The following is a 25928-nucleotide window of genomic DNA, read 5'->3' on the forward strand; positions in this document are numbered from 1 at the left end:
ACAACATTAATGAACGTTATTTGCATGATGAATTACATTTACTGCACTTCAGCCTGGAACTACAGACGGTTCGAATAATCAAACTAGGAAAATGTGTCATAAATGTAGTGGCTATATATACACCAGCTTTGCTATTGCTGGCCATAACTGAAAGTGGCCATAACTGAAACTTTTAGCAGTTGAAAATCATTTTAAAATATGTCTGTAAACATGAGAGAGTCTGAGTTACAGTGCATATGTGTGGCTGCGGATCGCTCACCACGGTGCAGTTGTTGGAGTATTCACTAGGACTAACGATGCTGAGCTGGTAGAGCATTTTGCAGACGATGATGACGCAGACCCAAACGGTGGACAGACAGGAGGCCATAGGTCTGAAACGAGTGTACGGCATGGCAAAGGACCACAACACCACCAACACCAGGTTCATCACAGATGGCTGCATGAGAAAGAGACATAGAGATAGAACAGAGAGAGAGAGAGAGAGAGAGAGAGAGAGTGGGCGAGTGAGACAACATTTACAAATTAACACCTCATTACAAACACATTACAAACAGTGCAGATGCACAACAGCTGCTTCGCTCCTTGTGGGACAAACATTCACTACAACTAATTAAAAAAAACAAAAAAAAACAAAAAAAAGACAGAGCTCGTCCCTCAAGGTTGTCACTGAATCAAACAGTTAAAAACTGGATAAAGTGGATACCACTGTATTTTGTTATTACTTTAGGAAACTATGGAAAATTTTAATACACACCAACTGAATTCCGCATTAATGTGCCAAGTTATTAATAAACAATCGTGCTGTTTGTAGAATGATCTTTGAGCGTAATGTTGCTTGGTAACCACAGCTTACTGTTAACAGACTATGACTGTAAACTGCACCCCATAAAAGAAAAACGTCATTGAAACTATTAATAATAAACAAAACTTTTAAAGGGCCTATTTTGTACATTTTTCTTGTATTTTGTTTTTCCCCCTAAGGCCCTTTAACAAGACCTGTATATTTTTATGTTCTATGATTCATTTTGCATGACTATTTTCCTTCTCACACCGTAGCATTAAACCAGCTGTTTCTGTTACTGTGATGTTTGTAAATGACCTCACCTTATTGGCTGTATTGTGCCTTATTCAGAAAGCTGAAAAAAACTTCCTTATGAATGGGTGTGGATGAGTTTTCATGACATCAAAGCAACAACGAATTCAAAACATGCTGTTTTTGCAGCTTAGTTTCCATTTATGGACCATATTGAAAGGGAAGTGAAAGGTATGTATGTTTTTAAACTTTAAAAATGTTCACGTACTTCATTAAACTTGTCACTTTAAAAACTGGAAAATTACATTTTCAATTGAGCGAAATGTATTTTAACAGAACACTGGTGTATTTTTTATAATTGCAATTAGCCATGTGAGGCCGTGCATTACAGTGATTTTACCACAGTTAAGAGGCATTGTTAGGCACAGCACGAAATGACTGTCTTAGATAAAAAATTATTCATTGTTTTAACTGTAGTTGTTAGACATTAGCATTTTGCAGTAAGTCTGTCTTTTGTCGTTTTTACTGCTACTGCAGTTATTAATATGACTGCTACAATAACAATGTGCATTTCTCTTTTTGGTGTAACAATAACAATAAAAGCTAGTGGGGCCGACGCACATTACCAACCAACCCTCATTCAGTTTAATAACATCAGTGGAATATTCCCTTGAATAAAGAGACCAGAGACAACAGTAGGCTTTCATACCTCCAACAGCGCCACCCAGACGACAAAGAAGGCGACGATCTTTAGGATGTGGAGCTCCAGGATCCTCCAGATAAAGGCCTGAATCAGGGTCAGTATGTCTGAAAACTTCCTACAGAGCACCATCAGCCTGTCCATCACCAGCCCCCACTTACTGGGCACCATCACTGAGAGCAGATGGGCAGCAGAGAAGAGCTTATTAGCTTGCATTGATATTTTATTAGATATAAGATTTTAAGTACAGAGCAGGTTCAGACAATACAGACGAAAAATCAAATCATAAAATGGTTTTTACAGAATTTCATACCACAGTGCAACAATATTTCACTCGTATAACAAACACTGGCAAACAGTTATCTGGCTTCCGTCTGCATTTGCAAGCCAGCAGGAAAGAAAACAATTCAATCAGCCTGGTCAGATGTATCCACAAATTGTAGTTCTTCAAAAGTTCCTCCCACCTTCAAAGAGAAGGGGGTTTTTCTAGTCTTCAACACTGTAGACGTTAGTTCCGCCACTGCAGGAAGACTGCAGGCATGTCTGTAACAGGTGCAACAATGGTTATAGTTTTCTTTCTGGAGTGCCCCTTTAACCCTTGTGTGGCGTTCATGCTTTTGTTACTCAGTGACCCACCTCATTATTGTTTTTTTTATATAATAACCATAATAATTTATGTAAAAATACCAGACGTTTAAAATATCACAAGCAGCCAGTGTAGGGTTCTCCTTTAGCAGCTGTAGCCAGTCAGCAGCCTGTCCATGCTGTCCACCCTCACACACACACACACACACTAACAGCAGGCCATGTAGGAGGAGAACAGAGCGAAGGACACAGCACCTCCACACTTTTACTCCCCGCGGGTTCAGCCCAACACCACATGTGTAATATAAATGTGTGGGGGGTGAACAGAGTGAAGACACTGAAAATGGGTTATTTTATATGTTCTTCACAGAAAATGAGCAAAGAACAAGAATCTGAGGTTGATATAGTAATAAAATTGCTTCATTTATTTCAGTAAACATTGAAAACGGGTCCCACAGACCTGCACAGCACACAAGGGTTAATGTTAGCTACCTCACCAACACTTTAGCTTGCTATCTAGCTTCTCTAGCTACACCCGAGGGCCCTGTGGTTTGATCTGTGAGGCTCCAGCTAGATTCCACTTAGAAATGTACAATCTACCCTGGCTTTAGAACTCAGTCTACAGTGTTCATCTTCATACACTGTACACACTTAAAAATTATGGTTCTTCAAGGGTTGTTTAGTAAAGATAATGGTTCTATATAGAACAATGAGAACTCAAAGAACCCTTTGCATGATTAAAGGGTTCTTTGCATCGTGAAAGAATCTTCAGATTGACAGAGAATGTGCTGTAGATGGTTCTATATAGAACCTTTTTGAAAAGGGTTCTACACAGCACCAAAAAGGGTTCTTATATTGTCATGATATCAAGACTGTAACAACAGAAAAACACTATATAGAACCCTTTTCAAAAACCCTTTTTAGAACCCTTTTCAAAAACACAGTCTGCATCAATCTGAAGAACCCTTCAATAATGCAAAAAAACCCTTTAATCACACAGAGGGTTCTTTGAGAGTTCATGGTTCTATATAGAACCGTTTCTTTACCAAAGAATGAGAAGAATAAGCATCATTTTTAAGTGTGTAGTTTGCAAATCAGAGCGTTTTTCATGACACCAGAGAGAGAACTTCATATAAGTCTCTGTGCTCTTACCGCCATCTTCTGACTCATCATCTCCCAGCTCCGTATGCAGGTCCTCCTCCTCAAAGCCTCCTCCCTCTGAACTCTGGAGCACCTCTGGCTTCGGGACAGATCGCTTTCTGCACGTACCAACAAAACACACCTATAGGAGCCAGTTCAACTGCAAAGAGCTTGTGAAGAAGCATGGGAAATGCAGTTTATAACAGAAGGACATCTGAAACCAATGTTAGTGATGACGTAGCGTTTTATGAGAGAGTGCAGGATAGTGAGGCGAGTAAATACAGAGACTTCAGTTCCAATTATAGCCATTATTATCAATTTATATTATAACAATCCTCTTCAGAAGTTCCTACTTACATCTTTGGAGTTTGGAAGTATGACTTTATTTGTGTTCAAGTGGTGAGACTTTTGGTCAGACTCTAGACAAGACACTCTGGACATAATGCTATTTTGGTTACTTTAGTTTTTCTGTTTATTTTGTATTACTGCAACAAAACGATAAGCAGAGGATGCTAATGAGGTGAGTTTTATCCAGTGAGAAGCATCACATGACATGCTCATATTTTTGCATGTGGATGATTTTATCAGTGTTTGTGTGCAACTGCTGGGTAACAAATACAACCACTTTACAATGCAACTGTCAGCAGCTACCACTGCTTCTTCTGTTGACGCGGCCACAACATGAAAACTCAGGGTTTATTGAAAAATCTGAGTTTTTTACCAGTAAATCCGACACTGCGGTGGCGTTCACGTGTGCTCATCTCATTAATATAGTATTTCCAACACGACTTGAAGGCAGCAACAGTATCATGATATTTCAAGTTTGGCTAAGCTATTCTTGAAGGAGCCATATGTCAACCGTTAAACAGTGACACCTCCTGGAAGCTTTTTGTTTAGTTTGGCGTTCTAAGGCTTGATAAATATGGTGCCACTTTATGGCTGAGTACCTGCCTCAGCCATAAAGTGGCACCATGTTTGTGCAAGCAAGGTGCCTTTGCATTTATAAGGGCAAGGCCTCCTTTTTACACTGTGCTGCTGTGTTAAATCTACTGTCCAGGACTGCCGAAAACCCCTGAGTGCCATAAATAAAGTTTTTTTTTCTTTCAATGAAACAATTTTATCTTTGCCCAAACATGCAAACCAGATCAGTGCTTGCCACCCCGGGTCCTGAAGTCCTGCACTAAAATGTTCCAAGACTCCAGGACCAAAACATCCACCTCAACTCAGGCTTGATGAAGAACCGAGTCATTAGATCAGGTGTGACAGAGCTAGGAAAAGACCAAAATCAGCAGAACAGGGGTATTACAGCGCCACAACTGGGTAAACTAGATGAAAGCTGACCTCTTAGATTTGTCAGATCAATGTGTAGCTCTCAATGTTGTCCTTGATTCAACAGTACAGACTCAATATTCATTAGTAAGTGTACTAAATGTTTCAGAAATAAAAGGTCTTTGCCTGTTCAGGGGTGTGACGTGCTCCAGGTCAGTGATCTTCATGAAGCGTTTGTGGAAGTAGTGCAGCTGCAGGATGCAGGCCAGGAGGAAGAAACCGGGGATCATGATGCTGGTGAAGAGCTCAGACAGTTTAAACGTCTCTAGACCAATGTCAGCCAATCTGGAGGGGAGAAATGAGGCAATGTCAGTTACACACAAACAGCTCTGTGTCATTTGTCACGGTCACCTCTTGATTGAAAAATCGGTTATGATTATACATTTACACCGATCAGGCATAACATTATGACCACCTCCTGTTTCTACACTGTGTTGTGCTGGTACAAGTGGACCAGACACAGCAGTGCTGCTGGAGTTTTTAAACACTGTGTCCACTCACTGTCCACTCTATTAGACACTCCTACCTTGTCAGTCCACCTTGCAGATGTAAAGTCAGAGACGATAGCTCATCTGCTGCTGCACAGTTTGTGTTGGTCATCCTCTAGTCCTTCATCAGTGGTCACAGGACGCTGCCCACAGGACGCTGTTGGCTGGATATTTTTGGTTGGTGGACTATTCTCAGTCCAGCAGTGACACTGAGGCGTTTAAAAACTCCAGCAGCACTGCTGTGTCTGATCCACTCAGACCAGCACAACATACACTAACATCAGCATCAGTGTTACTGCAGTGCTGAGAATGATCCACCACCCAAATAGTACCTGCCCTGTGAGGGTCCATGGGGGTCCTGACCACTGAAGAACAGGGTAAAAGGGGGCTAACAAAGTATCAGAGAAACAGATGGACTACAGTCTGTAACTGTAGAACTACAAAGTGCACCCATATAGTAAGTGGAGCTGATAAAATGGACAATGAGTGTAGAAACAAGGAGGTGGTCATAATGTTATGCCTGATCAGTGTAAATCATGTTGCTTCATTGTTTTGTCTAATAGCAGCCACTCTCTGTAGCCTACAGCGCCGTAAACACTACACACATTGGGCCATATTCATGAAAATTCATGAATCTGAGCCATTGTGTTGAATCTGCTCCCAGAATCTTGTGATCACTGCGGAAAGCACCCTACATGGTCTAAGCCATGCACATCTGTGAACGCCAACAGTAACATACACATGAAACCAAACCATCAGACACGCACACACAAACGTAGGCTCCCTCATATGTACACAGATACTTACACCCACTCGTTCAATAAGCCTGTGTAAATGAACCTTACCAGACTTTATAACACTTACTCAAACACATTCTGTGGTGTACACACAGTAATGGTTCACTCTGTCGCACGCAAACGCACCTCCACCACTGTCATCAGAGCAAAAATGATTTTTTAAAGATGTGAATTAGGGCTGTGGTGATTAGACAACTACGTTGATGACGTTTTATTACGACGAAATCAGGATACACAATAGGAACTGGCCAAGACTGGAATCAGACTGTGTAAATGCTGCTGCTACACCTACAGCAACATGTCGTAGTATAATTATACATGACTGATTGTGCTACACAGCCTGTCGCCTCGTACTTTCAATGTTGCACTATATTTGATTCATGTTATTTAAACAGTCAATTTTACTTTTAATTTAAAATGCCAGTTTGTGTCTTTAAAGAGTAAATAACATTATTCATATTGTAAAAAACTGGAAATGTTCTAGTGTGTTTTCTAGTTGTGTGTTCATTTAGCCCAGCGGTCGGCAACAAGTGGCTCCGGAGCTGCATGCAGCTCTTTTAGTGCCCTGTTGAGGCTCCACAGCAGAATTAGATTTGTAGGTAAAAATAAAATAATCCTCCTTTGCAGTAAAATAAAGCTCTGCTGATCGTTCAACACAGTTTTAACAATAATTGGTCTTAAACGCTGGAGTTAATGTAGAACTGCTAATTCACCTTTAACCCTGAAGATGACTGGTCACATAGCAACACAGACAACAATCTCGCCTAGCTAGTAGCTATAATGACAAGGCAAGGAGAAATATTTAGGATAAACATCGATAGTTTGGAGACAAATGGACTTATTAGTGTTTATAATCACTCCAGCTGGTTTCCTGATATGTTTAATCTGCAATGAGAAACTGTCAAACACTAAAAAGTTGCGAAGCTGAAGTCGCTTCTCATTCGGAATTTTCCCTGTTCCACCTTAAATGGTGCAGCAGTTACATTCTGGCACAATTTAAGGTGGAACAGGAAAATTTGAAAAAGAAGCTGACGAATGAAAAGCGACTTCAGCCTCGTAAAAAGTGGAACTTTGAGAGACATTTTACAAGAAACTGTTCTACTTTTGTGGAAATGTTTCCTGCTGGAGATGTGAGAAAAGCAGCTATAGCTGAGCTGAAGCTTAAAGCAGAGCAAAGTAAGTCTGTGTTTTCATTTATATTATGTTTTTCAGTCTATACTAGTACATCAGCACATACTGAGACATATTTACGGACAAGATGGTAAAATGGACATAAAATACTGGGGCTCCTGAGGTGGTTTGATTTTGAAAGGACAAAATGGCTCTTTTTAACATTTGGGTTGCTGACCTCTGATTCAGCCCCAACAGCATGAACTTCGGGTGTAAAACAGAGGTAAACAAATAATGCCTGCTCTGCATGCGTTAGTGTCTTCTCTGCTCCCCACACACCCACTTCAAATGATGAAGGGCTTGTTAATGAGCTGATTAGTTGGATCAGGTGTGTTGGGAGCAGAGGAAACACTAAAATGCGCAGGGCAGGGGGTCCTCCAGGACCAGGACTGGGAACCACTGCACTATAGGAAGCGCAGGGGGGCAATACGCCTTCTGTTGTTTCATCGCACCGCAAAGGAAGAAATGACTTGTCACACAGATTGTAGCGAAGCCTTGAATAGCAGTGACGACAAAGAGAAAAATACAGAAGAAAGCATGAGAGAGCATCTTTTCTTTCTACCTAATCAATGAGATAAACTGTTATCAGCAACCCTGGTGATGTAATAAATGACGTACTGTTCCTCTGTGAAGCCGGTGAAATTCCTCCAGTAGCCTGGGAAGTCCTCAAACTGGAAGGTGTAGATAGCAATGAGCACCAGCATGGTGTAGGCCACTACCAACCACCAGAAGGGCTTCAGGAGCCTCCTCCATAGGGAGTAATACACCTAGAATGAGAGGTCAATCATTTATGCCTGAATTCGGTCCACAGTTTAAGACCTAAAGAATGTAGTAGTTTTTACTGATGTACGTATTGGTGCACACACACATTATGCAAACAAGCAAAAAATAACTAACCCCTGTTGTAATATTAGTGTTGGCATTTAAAGTTAAAGCAGTTTATGTGGCCGTTTTGTAGTTTTATGTGTATGTATCGATGACAAAACCCTACTTGTAAGCCACCTCCACATCACAATGTGTAAGGCCTTCAGTTGAGCTCCTGAAGGCCCAGCTCAGGGGCTGGCAGCATGCGGCTCTTTTACTGTCCTGTTGCGGCTCCACAGCAGAATCAGATTTTTATCTAATTACCCTCTTTTGCAGAAAATGATCGTTCTAACAGTCTTAACAATAAACGGTCTTAAACACTGGAGTTAATGTTTAACGGCTAATTCACCCTTTAACCCTGAAGGTTGGTGCGCAGACTGCTGGTCACCATAGCAACGACAACAATCCCGCCTAGCTAGTAGCTACGAAAAGATTTAAGATGAACATCGATCATTTGAAGACTAACAGACTTATTTGCGTTTATAACCACTCCAGCGGGTTTCCTGATACTGTTTCCTGTTTAATCTGCAACGAGAAACTGTCAAATACTAAAAAGTCAGTTTCTCAATTGCCAACTTCTCATTTGAATTTTCCCGAACAAAGTAAGTCTTTTTTTAAGTTTTTGTTTAGTGTTTACCGCAAAAATGACACAATGAATCCCAAGTTGTTTTGATTTTTGCTGACAGGACAAAATGGCTCTTCTTAACATTTGGGTTGCCGACCCCTGGCCTAGCCAATGGGAGAGCTCGCTTGGCTATATCTGCCTAGATAGCACAGGAAAATAATCCTTAGTGGATAATTTTACATTGGCTGACTCAAGAATTCAACCCTTTTGTTTCCAAACAAAACTTTAGAATGAAATAAGAGTCTCACCACATTATTTATACGATTTAAACAAAACATAATGATAATTACATACGTGTACTCTTTCAGTTGTCAGAATCATCTACACTATCCTGCTTTTGCAGCCCTGTAGAACTGGACCTGCATCTGATTTAACCCATCAGCTAATTTTCAAATACTTTATGAGTTGATTCAGGAGAGAATATCACTGAGAAACCTGCCTTATGGAACGACCCCCATGTGTGAGCACTAGTGCATGAAACACTACTGTGGCCGTCAGGAAGTACGACCATGGACATATTACACATTAGAAAACCAACACAGCCAGCATGTGTGGACCTGTGTGGTCACTGGTGGTCAGGGGTGGTCAGGGGTGGTCAGTGTTTACCTGGTAGAGGCACATGCAGAGCAGAAACAGCAGCATGTAGATGATCTTGTAGGCTACAAGCTTTCCGGCGAAGCTAACCATGATGAACATCCCTCCACAAACATAGATCCAATACTTGGCATACAGGCTCATCACCACTCTGCCCAGCAGCTTTAGAATGGAGTCATCACGCCCCGCATTCTCTGTAGAGATGGAGAGAGAGAGAGAGAGAGAGACACAGAGAGAAAGAAGTGAAAAAAGATGTTAGTTTAACTGACCATTTTCCAACTATTATGTGCACATAAAAAGGAAAAATATATTTATACGTGACAAAAAATGGATATACTTTATTGCTCAAAAGTAAGCCAGAAGTTATTAAACAATAAATAACACTGCAGTATACAAACAGCCCCAGTCAAATTTCACTTTTCTAAATGAAAATAAATGAACACATCCTCCACACAGAACACATTTATGGTACTTTTCTGACAATTTCAGTGCTCAATTTCTATTTATTTACTCAGTTTAACATAAAACAAAACAAAACATAAAATATAAATAACTTTTGCACAGGCCACATTTGATGTAACAGTAATGGTGCATTAAAATGTGCAGAAGTGTGTTCTCTAGAGAGGAAGTGTTCACTTATTTTCACTTAAATTTTCATCTGGTGCCCACCGCTCGCCTGACTCCTGAACCAGTTTGACCACCACAGAGCTTCTTGCTGTACAACGCTGTGCAAACCTCACCTGTATGAACTGACCCTCCTGATGCTGCTGCTGCACAGACTCAAACTATTTAATCAGAGCCACTGCTTCTCCTGCTTTTCCCCTTTTCTGTATTCTGTACATTAATATTTTATACTAATGTTAAAACCTTATTCTCTGCTCATTTTGCTCTTTTGTTGTTGTTTGCTGTCCGGTGTTGACCAGAGGAGGATGATTCCCCTTTTGAGTCTTGGTTCCTCTCCAGTTTTCTTACTCTTACTCTTAGGGAGTTTTTCCTTGCCACTGTCACCACTGGCGGCGTCACGGGAGCTCGGACCTGGATTTTCTAAGTCAAGGTTTATTTTATTTATATAGCGCTATCAACAAAACATGTCATTTGATCAGGGGCGCACAGACTTTTAATACGGCTGTATGCTGTAATCTGTTTACCGTAACTCTGATAAGTTTTCTGGCTGAGATTTGCTCACTGGGTTTCAAATACGAGGCATTCTGGAAGTGAATTTTATTTCAACTTAATTCTCCCTGATATATAACCTTCCCAACAACAAATGTATTTAACAAACATTCCAAACCTTTGGGTTTATAATGACCTACTAATCACTAAGCCGACTTATTGAGAACGTAAAATCTAATCGATTATTATTTTTAACGAGTTATCATTACAGCCCGAAATAGTTCCCTTCACACTGGAAGGAATCTGAAGGGTTCAAAACCCTACGCTGCCATATTAGCTTACCAGCCTGGACCGCCAACACATTCTGATACTGACCCGAGATTTAATACCCCCTGCCTGCCCCCACCACTACTCAGACCCGTACTTGGTCTCTTATAATAACAATCTCTTATATAACAACAAATTAACAAAAATAAACAAAAAAAGAGAAATAAAATAAAAAATAAATGAATATTGTTCGTAACCAGGGTTATATAACAGGGCACAAAGCACAGATACAGTATATAACACGCTAATTAACAGTAAACACTGTTAAATAACAGTAAACATGTAACAACTGACATACTCTAAGTGGGAACATAAGTTTTTAAGTGTGAGCTACACTTTTTAGTTCTTTAGAAAGGAAAATGGTTCTATATGGTTCCATATAGAAGCATGAACACTCAAAGAACTATTTAAATGATTAAAGGGTTCCTTGCATCATGAAAGAGAATATGCATGAATGTACTAGGGTTCTACATAGCACCCAAAAGGGTTCTTCTATTGTTACAAGCTTGACATCGTAACAATAGAACCCTTTTGGGTGCTATTTAGAACCCTTTTCAAGTAAGTTCCATATAGAACCATCTACAGCATAGTCTCTGTCAGTCTGAAGGACCATTTCATGATGCAAAGAAACCATTGATCATGGAAAGGGTTCTTTGAGTGTTCATGGTTCTATATAGATCATTTTTTTTTTTTTTAGAGTGCTGGAGGGTTTCAGTGCAGATCCGGCCTCTCTCACCTCCAGTGGTGACCTCCTGCAGTGGAGCTGCCTGCTTCTTCCTGCAGAATATGTCCTTTACTGAGTGTCTTAACAGCAGCCAAAACGTCAGTGTGAACAGCAGCTGAGCAAGAAAAGGAGAAAAAACATCTCTGGTATATCATACTTAGTATCATACTTTGATATATCATACACATAGTGCAGGATATCGCTGCTGTCGGAAGAAAATCTCAAATCTCCAAAATTATAACTTCACAGGAGAAGGAAAAAACCTCCTTTACTTTTAATGTAAGTCAATGGAACCAGAATTTTTTCCAAGTCATTTTGGGTCGTTTCTATTGGTCCATTTAAAATGAAATTTACACACAATGTAAAGAACAACAGGTGTTTTCAAATTAAGTCAAAAACTATATTTAAAATAAAATAGATCACCATATATATTAATCAGGTTTTTCGTATATATTCCAACACGTGGTTTAGAAGATTAAAACAGATCCGAAGTCTCTGGAATGACACAAATCCTACAACCACTCTTTGCCTTTCCCTAAATAAACAGTTCCTTAATTCACCACATTGGCAATACATTTTTTTTGGATGATTCCTGATGACACGAAAATGTTGTTTTCATTATTTTCGATCTCAAAACAAAGAAAAATAAGTCAGAACTACATATTTAAACTTATCGATACAGAATATAAACCAAATGTCATTGTGTAAGTACAAATGCAATTAGCTATGTAATTAAATTTAAATAGTACAACAAGACAACAATAACTGCAGACTTCTAATACTGCCATGATGGTTCATCTGACTGCTGCTGCTATCGCTATGTAACTCCATTTCCCAGAGTTCCACTATCCTCACCATGGCTCCAAGGCGTAAACAGGGGTAGTGTGCTCGGTCCAGACCCATCTGCCTCAGGCTCATGGAGCCTATGTGCTGGGGCAGTTCGGGCTCCAGGTCCATGGCCCAGACGTACTGCAGGCCGCAGAGCCCCAGGCCGTACAGCAGGATGAAGGGCGAGCAGAGCATGGCGAAACGGCGACGCGCTCGCAGCATCCAGATCAGACACGCCCACAGCAGCAGCACGAAGGTCAGCCAGCTGTGGTAGGTTATACTCCACACCTGCAGGGGGCGATGGAAAACGTTTATGGAAGAGCAGAAGTTTATCCCTCAACATCTTTGGAAGTTCACATCCTAATACTTTAATGCTCAAAACTACACTGAAAACAATGATGAGTTCCTATTAAGTTATAGACGTGAGTGTGCAAGGAATACTTTGCCTAGAAACGCTAATGGTCACTCAAAATACGTTAGCATAACGATAATAATGAACAAATGCTAGCAGGAGCCTCAGTACTCAATTCTGATTTTTTGCTTAGACCTGATCTTTCTCACTTGATGGTTCACATTAATGTGGGTGAAGTAATTCACACCCAATAATGTATTGTTGCTTTTCTGGTGTTTATACTGACTCTTACTGGCAAAGTCAAGCGCTGCTGCCACATTAACGCTGAATGAATCCGATCAAAGACCACATACGAAAGAGGCTCAGATCTGATTTGAAAAGATGAGATTTGTGCGTTCACACAGCTCTGAAAAAATCAGATCTGGGTCAAAAAATCAGATTTGTGCTACTTCAGCCTGGTAATGTGAACGTAGCCTCAAAGTGCCGTTCTAGTCCTGTCATTCTCTCTCACTCTCTCTCTCTCTCTCTCTCTCTCTCTCTAAACACGGAAGACAGAACATTGCTGCGTATTGACAATATCAGGTTTTTTTGAGGTACTCTGCCTGGTTAAAACTTCAAAAACATTTTGCTTATATACAGTAGATTTTGTAACTTTCGTGACATTAACAACTTTAATGTTTTTAAACTTAATTAAATTTAAGTGGTATACTCTAAAAGTTTCATATTTTTTAACAAACTGGATGCCCACTGTAGTACATGCAGTGCAAATGGAATTGCGAGCTTTAATATGTAATCATGCAGCCTTTTCCAAATGCAATCTTAGATGCTTCACTTTTTAATGGCCTTTTCAGTTTGGAGAAGTTGATTTAAAACAATGCTTGCAGACCTTTCTGTACTCATGAAAAAAAAGCAGTAGCACTTTTCTGATAACCTTGTGGTCACTTCCCATAGGATTAAAGGTAAAACGTACCGGCAGCTGAGGAATAAACGTATAGAGTGGACACACAGCCTTATTTAGGTGAATACTAAGGGACGGCAGAAAGAACCGAGACAAAAAAAATGTTTTGATTCTACTTGAACCCTTGAGCTTGAGGTAGAGATTTGGAAATGGTTTGAAGTGCATATTCTCTGTCATCATGTTGTGTTTTGGGTGGATACCCCAGTCAGAAACACTGCCTCTGCTGCTTCTGTCTAATCGCTATTGGTTAGAATCAAGAAATATTTAGTTCTTTGCAAATGCACAACTCAGGAGTTTTTGCCATAGAAGACGACCGTTAAATATCCCCGTAGAGTAATTTAGTCCATATAAAATTCAGATGCCGGCCAGAGGCCCACAGTGATGGGCTTCTAACGACTATTTAAAGGAACAAAAAGAAAAAAACATCTTCATAAATGTAAAACGAAACTCATGAATGAAAAATGAATGTATCAACTGCATTGTTTCACTTTACACAGAAAAGCAGAAAGAGGATGTTGTTACCATCATGGCGATGAGAGCACAGACGTAACTTTGCTGCATGATCATCTTCCCCACTAAACGTAGTGGGCTGTCCTCCTCCTGCTTCTCCAGAGCCTCTCCTTCGACCCCTGAGACACACACATACACTTCATGTACAAGAGCCTTACTGCAGACCTTCACTAATCTCACAAATACATTCATTTACTTCTGACTACAGATGGCATGTCTGTGTTGAGGGGCTGATTTCAGCATTAAAAACTCTAAAGGTGTGAAAAAAAAGAGAGAAAGTGATTCAGTCCTGTAACAAATCTATCCTGAAACAGCGCCAACTCACACTGTGCTGTGATGCTGTTAGCTGTGTAGTTCCTCCTGTGGGTTAGTAGAGTGAATGAGTAGTTTCAGCTGCTTTAAGATGATCATCTTAAAGGGGAATACCACATTTTTTTCAAAATTTCTGCATAATTAAAAGGTTAAGATATAAAAAAGTGGTTTGATGTGAAATGTGCCGTTCTGAAGAAACTTCAGAAAAAGTCAGAACAGAACATTTTCACACTTCTGTGTTCGTTAATTCAGAAGAGTAAATAGTAACATTAAACAGCTTCCAGTCGCTCTGTAGACAATGGCTGATACTGCCCGGAAATAACTGCTGCATTCCTAATTGCACCAATAATTCAACCAAACAGGCTTACCTGAGTTTCCACTCGATCAAGTTTAAGAATGTTCAACTTCAGCTTAAAAGCTCCGCTCGTCATATGGCACTTTTAATGAGGTAGCCGGTACACCACAGTGCCAGTGACCTGTGGTGTCCCCCTGGGTTCAATTCTTGGGCCACTCTTATTTAATTTATGCATGCTTACTTTTGGTAAAACACTACAAGACTACTGCCCGAAATCATTGCTGTGTTCCTAAATGCACCAATAATTCAACCAACCAGCCTCGCCTGAGTTTTCACTTGATCAAGATTAAAAATGTTCGACTTCAGCTGAAAAGCTCTGCTCGTCATGTGTCAAGTAACCGATCAAAAAGAGAGTAAAACTGAACTGGAGAGTGAACGTGGGCTGTACGGTAGGACAGGTTTTCCCACATTTGTGATTAAAAATGCTCCAAAATAAATATTTATTCACTGGCGTATTTGCAATCCTGGAGATTGTCATCACAGAGGTTTGCTTAAGAACCCTGAGAAACAGACTCCTCACCACAGTGGGTTGGTTGTCAGTGTACTGTAATATAAGAATACAATGCGCTGCAAAAAAATAGTATCTTGTCAAATAAAATTATCTTAATTCTAGTCGATATATCTAATATTTCCTATTTCGAGATGGTTGTGCACTTATAAGATTATTTAGCTTATTTCTAGACATTTATTACCTGCTTTAAGTAATTTTATGAAGTATAATTATCTCACTATAGTGACAGATGATTTAGCTTGTTTCTTAAAACAAGCAATATAATCTGCCAATACAGTTAGATAAATTTATTGAACACAAGTAAAAATGTGAAGATAGACTGTGAAGGTCTATTGTTCACAGTGGTGGTGATAGGAACCAGACATCTGAAGAGTTTAATGCTCTGAAAGCTCCTTCAGAGAGAGTTATTACATGAAATGGTTACAAATGCACTGCCTGACGCCTCAGACAGTTTTGAAAGATGGTTGTAGCCTGTTGTATTTGTAGTTGTATTTTTTTTTTTTACCTTTTATCAGAGGTACATGCAAGGCACTGTAAGGCAAAACAGCCCCATTTTACCATCATCAACATTCTATACAAAACTTGTTCAGGTTCAGTGGTCATTTCATACAGTAAAAAAGGATATATTTGTATCACCATCACTGTAAAGAAAGCTAGAATTAGTTAGAATGTTAGAATGTTTCTCTACAAAAGAAAAATCCATAAGCAACTCTATTCCGTAATTACAGACCAATTTAAGATCTACCATTCATTGGAAAAAATCACTGAGAAAATTTCCATTTTACTTTGTTACCTTTAGCATTTCAATTTGAACTAACTCTGAATGCACTTTGAATGACCGCAGTGTATAAAAGGTGCTATATAAATAAACTAGCCTTGTCTTGCCTTACAATTAAACATTTCAACCACTTAACTATGAAGATTTTTTGAAAAATTACTGGAATTCCACTTTAAAGTGAAGTCCTTTAATTAAAAATAGCTCACTTAAAACAAAGTGTGTTCACCTGGGGTAGTGGAAAAGAAAAAGTGGTATCGTGCCATCTCTGCCACTGACTTTACTACTGTCCTAAATACAAGTCTCACTGTGCTGCTGCTTTATAAAGGTTCTCCTACCTAGTTCATGCTGACTGGAACCGTTAGTGGCATGCTCTTTAGTGTTAGACGGGTCTGATTCCTGCCCCGGGCTTTCACCCGTGGCCAGCAGCATTTGCTGTAAAAAATAAAACACAGAAAAGCAGCACCATTACAAACGCAACGTAATTACACACCATATAAAGAGGGCTCAGTAAACCATCTACAATCAACCATAACAATCACACCAGAGCAGTGAAATGACCAGACACACAGCCAGAGGTGAAAATCGGCTAAGCACAAAACCTCTAATGGAACTTTACAGGTCTTTCCATTCTAAACTACTGCTGTTCTAATTTACTGCTGTGGTAGTGAGCTAAGAAAACACAATTCTGACGTGATGCTGTAAGAGAAAACAGGATAGCAGACCTGGCTGGGGTCAGTAATGGCCAGAGGTGGGAACAAGTCACTAAGTTGCAAGCAACAAGTAAGTCGTAAGTCTTCACACTCAAGTCCCAAGTCAAGATAGTCGTCCCGAGTCAGTGCAGGTGAGTCCCAAGTCGAGTCCCAAGTCGAGTCTCAAGTTAAAAGTCCTAATCTTCGAGTCCTAAACAAGTCAGTACACATTCTTCAGCTAATTTAAGGCCATAACACTGAATAATGGTAACAGAACTGTAGCCTTTTAATGACAGCATGTTAACAGTGTATGGCTGCATATTCATTTTTTATTAATATTTTTTTTTCTTCCAGCAAAAATACAAAACTCATGTCGTTTTATATTTTAGATGGAACCCTGAAATGGACTTTTTTTCGCCAGCTTCTTATTAGAATTTTCCGTTCCACCTTAAACGGTGCAGCAGTTACGCTCTAGCGCCAGCTGCACCATTTAAGGTGGAACGGGAAATTCCTATTGGAGCTTGCGGATAACAAGTCAACTTCAGCCTTGTGGTCAATGTTGTGCTTGTTTTCCCTGCAGAGGCTGTTAAAATCGTTCAAATAGAAAGAGCTTTTCTTTTGTTTTGCTACTAGTTTCTGCAGTAAGACTGGAGGTTAAGTGCTGTGCTGAGTCCGAGTCACTGGTGTTGAAGTCGAGGTCAAGTTCCAAATCTTTCTCGATTTTCTCAAGTCGAGTCTAAAGTCATCAAATTCGTGACTCGAGTCAGACTCGAGTCCAAGTCATATGACTCGAGTCCAAGTCATATGACTTGAGTCCACACCTCTGGTAATGGCATTCTAACATGTATGAAACATATCATAGCTGTGTGAACAAAACCTTTCACCACCGAAATAGAAAAATTTCACAGGACAAGGAAGAAACGTTCTGATCTTACAATGGAAGTTGAGGTAAAAAGGTAAATATTTTAAAAATAAATTTAGACCATTTCTGTTGTTGCATTCATCATAAAATGTTCACACAATGCAAAGCGCAGACGATAAAGGAAAAAAATACAAAATTGGAGATACAAGGTTTTTGCACGACAGCGATGATACACACATGTAAATGCGTGCATATATACGTCTTCAGACCCACCTTAGTGTCATCTCCAGGGCTTTTTCGGCCCGCCCACGGTCTTAGCTCCACCTCCTCTCCATTTCCACTTTCTGTAACCTTGGCTTCGCCCACAATAGTCTGTGCAACAAACAAAAACAATAATAAGCACCAACCTCACTTTACAGTAGTGCCCTATGGTATTTGTGTTTACTCTGCATGACTCTTTAGAGAAACTGCTTAATTAACAGCTTTAAAAAAGTGTGCATGCAGACACCTCAGTGTAACTATGGCTGCTGATCTTCAGAACGGTTGCCACGGTGATGTAGAGGAGCAGGAGGATGCCAGGGTTGACGTATACTGGCCAGTCATGCTCTGTGTTAAGGATGAGGTCACCGAAGGAGGAACAGTTCGTAGGCTTTATTATGTCCTTGAGGCCAAAGAGCCTGGAGGAAGAGCATAAACAAACAAACAAACAAACAAACAAATATTATTTTTGTAGCATTTTTTATTTTAGGTACAATAATTCAAAGTGCTTTATACAAGAAGATGATCAGAACATTGGAAAGCTAAATTAATAATAGCATATTAGTGCATTAACAATTATAAAATATAAAGTAAAAGAGACCCAATAAACAAAGCGAACGTTAACCTAAACAAATGTGTTCTAAACTGTCCTTTGCAATCAGTCTCTTGTAAAAGTTTGGTCAAATCATGTTTTTTTAATGCTTTGTCGATTTTTTTTTTTTAAGTAAAAAGAAGTTAAAATCTCTACACAGTACATATATTTGCAAACACTAATGCACAAATACTATTTATTTCACATTATCTATTTATCTCATTAACTACTTAATACGGTTCCCGAGGCCTAGGCTGAGTGTGTAGAGCAGAGAAAACATACAACCAGCCAAGCATGGGGTCCCCAGGACTGGGACTGGGAACCTCTACAGTAGAGGACGTGTTAACGTATTTCCAGAAAATCAGAAAAACAACAAGATATGTCACTTATCCAAAGGTGCACAAACTTTTGTATAGCAGTGGAGGGTGATATATTGATTATACCAGTACACTGAGGGTACCAGACCCTGACCGTTCACTGCTCACCATTCGCCATTCACCATTCGTTTTCAAAGGACACTTAACATTTACAGGACTGTGTAAAACTTTCTCTGGCATCACTTTAAGAAAAGAAAACAGAGCAAAACAGTCCAGTCATAACCAGCTATATTAAGTTTGTGAGATTTTATTTGAGCATAGTTTGCTAACACTCAGTGAGAACGGATCATCAACATTATCAGTGCTAACATTAACTTTCTGAATGCTGAACTGCTAACATCCAGCATTCTTGTGCTTTATTTTTTTTCTTTGAGGTCTGTTCATGGGCTGATTTTGTTACTGTGCCTTTAAGACTGATATATATAAATAAGCTCTTTCGTAATCGGCTGGACTGTATTGTGCTTCACTTAAAAAGCTGTTCCTACATCCCTTATAATTTCATCATGAGCTAAACGTCTATAGGAAGCGTAGGTCAATAGGATTTATGAAAATGTGTTGGTTTTTGTGACATCACGAAAAAGGAGCAAATCAAAACGTTTTCCTGTGTCAGCTGTACAAACAAGGAATTAATAGTAAGTAAATTTTATTTATATAGCACATTTAAAACCAAAGAGCTTTACAATAAAACAAAAAGGATTCCCACCTTCCGATCACCACCATACATTCACACAACAGTGTGTAGACCTCAGTCCACAGTTCAGCGACTGCTGAATGCTAATTGATAAAAATGTGTTTTAAGCTTTGTTTTAAAACAGTCACAGATGAAGCCTGATGTCACTTGGGAGATCATTCCAAAGTCTTGGTGCGGCGACAGCAAAAGCACGATCCCCTTTCTGTTTAAGACGAGACTGTGGAACAGTTAAAAGTGATTGGGACGGAGATCTTAAGATCTTGAGGGCGCATATATACAAAGTCCACAACATATGCAGGTGCCTGACCATTCAGAGCTTTAAAAACCATCAATGCCATTCTACATTGGACTCTGTAATGCACTGGGAGCCAGTGTAAGGACGCTAAAACTGGAGTAATGTGCTCTCTTTTCTTCGTACCAGTTAACATTCGGGCTGCAGCATTGTGACCCGGATGTAAACGAGCCAGAGATGCTTCGTTAATTCCAAAATATAGTGTATTACAGTAATCCCAATCTAGATGTCACAAAGGCATGAATGACGTTTTCCAAATCTGAAGGATTAAGAAATGATTTTAATTTGGAGATTGTCCTAAGATGGAAGAAACTAGCCTTGACCACTGCATTTATTTGCTTATCAAATTTTAATTCAGTATCAAAAACGACCCCTTTTTTTATAAAAGGGGTTAAAGAACCCAGATTTTCTTTCAAGCTCTTAATAGTATGTCAAACTCTTTTACTTCAAATAAAGGAAAAAAATAAAGGAAAAGTCCATTTTCCATGTTATGGTCCCTTTAAATATCATCCGATTAACCATTAATCAAATACAGGTCATACATCCAATGATTCTATTTTTGCACAAATGTTTGGAAAAACTGCTCACTATTCATTCAATAAAGCTTATTCCTGGCTGCTGTTGTGTCATTGGAATAGTTTATTCTGTCAAAAACATATCTGGCAAAATTATTGGCACCCTTGATGAATACTATAAATAACACCAAAGGAATGTGTGTCGTTGGCGAAAAATGTTTCTTGATATTGCTTTTCGTGTAAGGGACTTTATTGTTGTCTATGACCATTTCCTGTTTCACTGGGGTATAAATATGAGGTAACACACAGGTAACAACATGAGAAAAACCCAAATGCTTTCAGCCTAAATGAGAAAAAGCTGTTGAGCTGCACAGATTGGGAAATTACTACAAAAGTTGAAATTGCCAATAAAAACAATCAGGGCCACAGTGTCAAAAGCATGGAACAGTTGAACATTTGCCTGGAAGGGGACGTATCTGCATACTGACCCCACTCACAGTGAGGAGGATACTAAGAAAGGCAAAGAGAAGCACAAAGATCACGAAGTTTAGTTGCATTTTGTGGTTTCACAGTTTCAAAGTCAGCAGTGAGATGCCACCTCAATGACCAGGAGCTTTTTGGACAAGTTTCACAAAAGAAGCTCTTCCTGAGGCTGAGACAAAATCCCAGCGCCTGAACTTTGCCAAGCAACATTGGAATTACAACGGGAATTGTGTGTTGTGGTTAGAAGACACAAAAATTGAGCTGTCCAGCCATGCAGACCATCATCATGTTTGATAGACAGAGTACAAAAACCGGCACCTCATACCTACGGTAAAATATAGTGGAGGCTCTTTGATGCTTTTGGGGCTGTTTTGCTGGTCCAGGGGCTTTTGTTAAGGTCAGTGGCATAATGAATTCCATTCAACACCATAACATTTAAGCCGGAAAGTGCTTGACAAGACAATGACCTGTAGCACGCGCTAAAATCGACAAAGACATAGTTGCAGCAACACAAAATCAAGGTTTTGCAATGGACCTCTCAGTGTCCAGACTTGTCACCAGTTGAAAATCTGTGGTCTCAACTGAAAAGGGCAGTTCACAAGTGAAAACCCAAGAATCTCAATGAGTTGGAAATGTTCCACATGGAAGAGTGGTCCAAGATCCCCCCAAAAGTGTTCTCCAACCTTGTTTAACACTACAGAAAGGGGTTGAGTGCTGTCGTTCTCGCCAGGGGAGGCTCTACCAAATACTCAAATTTGGGGTGCAAATTTTTTCAGAATCTGCATTTTTATGAAAATGTATGAGAGGAAACCTTTATTTTGTTCCAAAATTTTTTTGACAATAAAAGCATGAAGGTTGCCAATATTTCTGACGTTGACTGTATTTGGAAGGTATCATGATATAGAATTTGAACTTAATAGTGGCCAGAATTTGATTAAGCCCTTGTTGTATATAAACCGCAGGTTATTAAGTGGTTGACTGAGTGGGGGTGGGTGCGCGTGAACCCCTGAAACTTGGCAGGTCATTTTACAGCAATGCAACTGCTATCTATCATCATCTCCGTGACAGAGCAAAGGTCAAGAGAGATTTGTGGGATGGGAGGAATGCACACAGCTGGCACCCTGACTAAGCAGGAAACACAGCCAGTAAAAGAGTGTGAGTGTGTGTGTGTGTGTGTGTGTGTGTGTGTGTGTGTGTGGGAGAAAGATATCCTCCAGATGTGTCCAGTTCTAAGGTTTATTCCTCAGTGCTGTGCCAGGTTGCCAGGTTGGCACAGTGCACTGCCAGCAAGCAGAAATGCAAAGAGGTCATGCCATAGTTATGTCTCTCTGCACCATCCCCACTGCCTCAATCCTTCACTAACTCACCAGAAAACCAATATTCCAGAACATTCCAGCATTCCTAGCCAAAAGCCTTCATCCTGTACTCGCTCACACACTCACTCTAAAGCTCCACACGTCTCCCTCCGAGCTGTGAGCTCACAAACAATACAGCCTCCTACATTCATCACGCACCACCTCTACATTCCCCCGTTTCTCATACTTACATAACACATACCCATAATGCAAAGTGATGACACCACTCATTTAAAGTGAGTGGTAGGATCTGGAGGAAGACAGGAATGAGGGGGTGATTATAAATCACTCTTAACAGACGAGTGAATGAGGGGGTGATTATAAATGTCTCCACCATCGCTCTCAACAGCCCAGTGAAAACATGCCAGTCGGTCTCCAGTGTGGCTTTAAAGGCTAATGAAGCAGAAACCGGTCCGTCTTGTTCAATAATTTTTGACATATTGACCCAAAGTTCTTCAACAAACGTCAGTGCTCTAAACCAAATGTCAAAGTTCTCCACCAAACAGTAATGTTCTCGACCAAATGTGAGTGTTCTCCACAATACGCCAATGTTCTCCATCAAAAATCAAGAAGAACAAGAATAAAGAAGAATGCCAGTGTTTTCAACTACGGCCAGTTTCCCTATCAAACCTCAGTGTTCTCCACCAAACGTCAATGTTCTCCACCCAATGTCAATATTCCATCAAACACCAAGAGGAAGAATACCAATGTTCTTAACCTACATCAATGTTCTCCATCAAATACTAATTGCCAATGTCACCAAATGCCAATGTTCTCCACAGAACATCAACATTATAAACTAAATGCCAGTGTTTTTCACAAAATACCAATGTCTGCCACTAAACATCAGTGTTCTTTACCAATGCCAATGTTCCATCAAACACCAAGAAGAAAATCAATGTCCTTAACCAACATCAAGGTTCTTTGTCAAATACCAAGTTTCTTCACCAAATGCCAATGTTCTTCACAAAACATCAACATCCAAAACCAAATGCCGAAATTCTAAACCAAATGCCAGAGCTCTTCACCAAATGTCAGTTCTGTCCACAAAATGCCAATGTTCTCCATCAAACATCAATGTTCTCCACCAAATGCCAATATTCCAACAAACGTTAGTGTTCTCCACCAAATGCCAATGTTCTCCATCAAATGTTATTGTTCTCCACCAAATGCCAATGTTCTCCATCAAACGTTATTGTTCTCCACCAAATGCCAATGTTCTCCATCAAACGTTATTGTTCTCCACCAAATGCCAATGCTCATCAAACACCAAGAAGGTGAAGAAGAAAAATACCAGTGTTTCTAACTAAACATTAATGTTCCCCATCAAAAGTCAACTTTCTCCTCCACATGCCAATGTTCCCCACCAAACATCAATATTCTAAACCAAATGTTAAAATTCTCCAGTAAATGTTAAGGTTCTCCACCAAACGTCAATGTTCTCCACCAAACACCAAGAAGAAGGAGAAGAAGGAGAAGAAAAATAAGAACGTCCTTAAACAAATGCCACTGTTTTCCAATAAATGTCAATGGTCTCCTTCCAATATCTTTCTCCAGTAAGCAGTAACATTAACATTCAACACTATCATTTTCCTAACAAACACCATCATTTCCAATAGCCACGTTTAGATGCAGCCTAATAATCTGTTCATAATCCGACTAATATCTCAATCGGAATAGAATACGTCCATGTAAACAGCTCAGTCAGAACAGACTAGTCCAACTGAGGCCATTTGGAATACTATTCCTATCTGATTGGGTAATCCTGTAAATAATCCATTAAATAGAAGAATAATAGCCATGTAAACGCCTGTATCTGATTACATTCCCAATCTGAAAGTTTAAGTACATTCTGATCATGTTCGTCACATCATAGCAAAAGTTCAACATGTATATATATATATATATATATTATATATATATATATATATATATATGATATATATATATATATATATATGCACACCGTTCAACATGGCAGAGCAGAAACAGAAGACGAAGTTTATGCTTTGATCTTTAAAAGACAACAGTGGGACAGCTTATGTGTCTCAGAACATGCTGTCTTTTGAGAGGGAGCATATAAACACCTCAGTCTTAATCTAGAACTGGAATGTACTCAATCAGATCGGGCAAAATGTCGTTGCATGTAAACACAGCCAATGAAAGCCAGTGTTCTGCACCAATAGCCAGGGTTCACCTCCAAAGGCCAACACCCTCCACCAACAGCTAATGTCCTCCACCAAATGCCAGTGCTCACCATCAAACACATGTTCTTGACCAAACACTCCCAAATACACTCTTTCTCCACAAAGCACCATCGTTCGCTAATAAACACCAACTTTCTCCAACATACAGCATCATTCTCCACCCACCAACTACGTAACTGTAACTGTGTCTTTATACTGCTCCAGAAAAAGACCTGACAGGCCAAACAAACCAGTGCGAATGGAAGAGGATATTGCAGAGATGACCAATAATCATACTTGGGTACAGCAAACAAACCCAACATTCAGGTTTGTGAGTGCAGCATGCTGGATCTGTGCCCTGAACTGTAGTTATGTGTCTGGATGCAGACGGCAATGCGGAAGCGTACCTGGCCCACAGACTGTCCGGGGTGAAGATGCTCTGGGCAAAAGTACTCTGGTACAGGTATAGACACACAAGGTGGCCCGCCGTGAAGAAGCTGACCATCACACACAGCGCATTGAAGCCCAGTTGGCTGATGGGAAAGTGGCAGGCCCACCAGGTACACACACCGATGAACAGCAGGAAGTAGAGGGCAGAGAAGGCGGAGGGCAAGGTGATCCCTGAGGAAAGCAACACAAAACACACAACAGTTTTTAATGGTAATACAGAAACCAAGAAGAACCCTTGTTCTTATGATCCTCATAAGGCACTGAATGTGAGAGGGAATGAGGAGTCTTGGAGGGAGATGGATGTGTGTTCCAAGTAACTTTAAAAAAAAAAAGCAGTTCACTGAAAAAACAGTAAACGAAAGCCAACAATGATCTATTCCAATGCTAACTGGTTCCCATTACCGTTCTTCCTTAATGGCAGCATTTCAGGGTAAATTATTCCATTAAAGTGGGCAAAAAAGCTGTGTCAAGCTGTTACTCTTAAAAATGATCAAAAGCTTGACTGAGATTTTGAATAAACATTCCCTTAATCAGCAACCAAATAGAATAGGTATTTTAATCAATAACCAAATAGGTAGTATTGGCTAGCAGATAATATTGATTCTCTCACAAAGGGTCGGTAAAGTAAAGCAGACTGGTAAAAACCAGATGAAACCAGCTTTTAGGAGCACAACATGCAATGGCCAAATTGATGGACGAAGAGATGCACCTATTAGAGAATGAACATCAAACTACCCCAGATAAATGGTTTATAAACTGTTGTTTTGAACACTGTATTTGCTCAGTTGGGGTCTCTCGAGACCCTGTGCCACTTGATGCTGAAATAAAGAAGAAGCCTTTTTCCCTCCTCCACAAACTCAGCGTCTGAAGACTCTTTCCTTTTTTACATCTTTTGAGAACTTAGAACAGTTATTAGTGAAAGTGTTTAGCTGGTATTAAAAGATTTCTTTTTCATTCACAGCCCTTGGTCCCGACAAGCTAAACAACTAGACACAGATCGAAGAAGGTGTTGATTTAGGCAGTTCGAACAATAGATCTCTCAAGTCATGTCGTCATTCTGCAGTCAGTGTCATGCCCAGTTTAGG

The 25928-nt window shown here is 39.9% G+C and overlaps 1 protein-coding gene across 1 annotated transcript in view; it reads right to left on the reverse strand.

Moving 5' to 3' along the window:
- The window catches only part of piezo1 (piezo-type mechanosensitive ion channel component 1), a 134844-nt gene that overhangs the window by 47197 nt on the left and 61719 nt on the right, over positions 1 to 25928 (reverse strand). The window contains 13 exon segments of the mRNA XM_036584417.1: positions 260 to 436; positions 1743 to 1906; positions 3471 to 3577; positions 4914 to 5072; positions 7861 to 8009; positions 9338 to 9519; positions 11502 to 11604; positions 12345 to 12605; positions 14150 to 14256; positions 16429 to 16525; positions 17918 to 18016; positions 18153 to 18321; positions 24801 to 25014. Of these exon segments, the coding sequence (XP_036440310.1) occupies positions 260 to 436; positions 1743 to 1906; positions 3471 to 3577; positions 4914 to 5072; positions 7861 to 8009; positions 9338 to 9519; positions 11502 to 11604; positions 12345 to 12605; positions 14150 to 14256; positions 16429 to 16525; positions 17918 to 18016; positions 18153 to 18321; positions 24801 to 25014 (1988 nt within the window).

This window comes from Colossoma macropomum, unplaced genomic scaffold (assembly GCF_904425465.1).
Source record: "Colossoma macropomum unplaced genomic scaffold, Colossoma_macropomum, whole genome shotgun sequence".
NCBI lineage: Eukaryota > Metazoa > Chordata > Actinopteri > Characiformes > Serrasalmidae > Colossoma > Colossoma macropomum.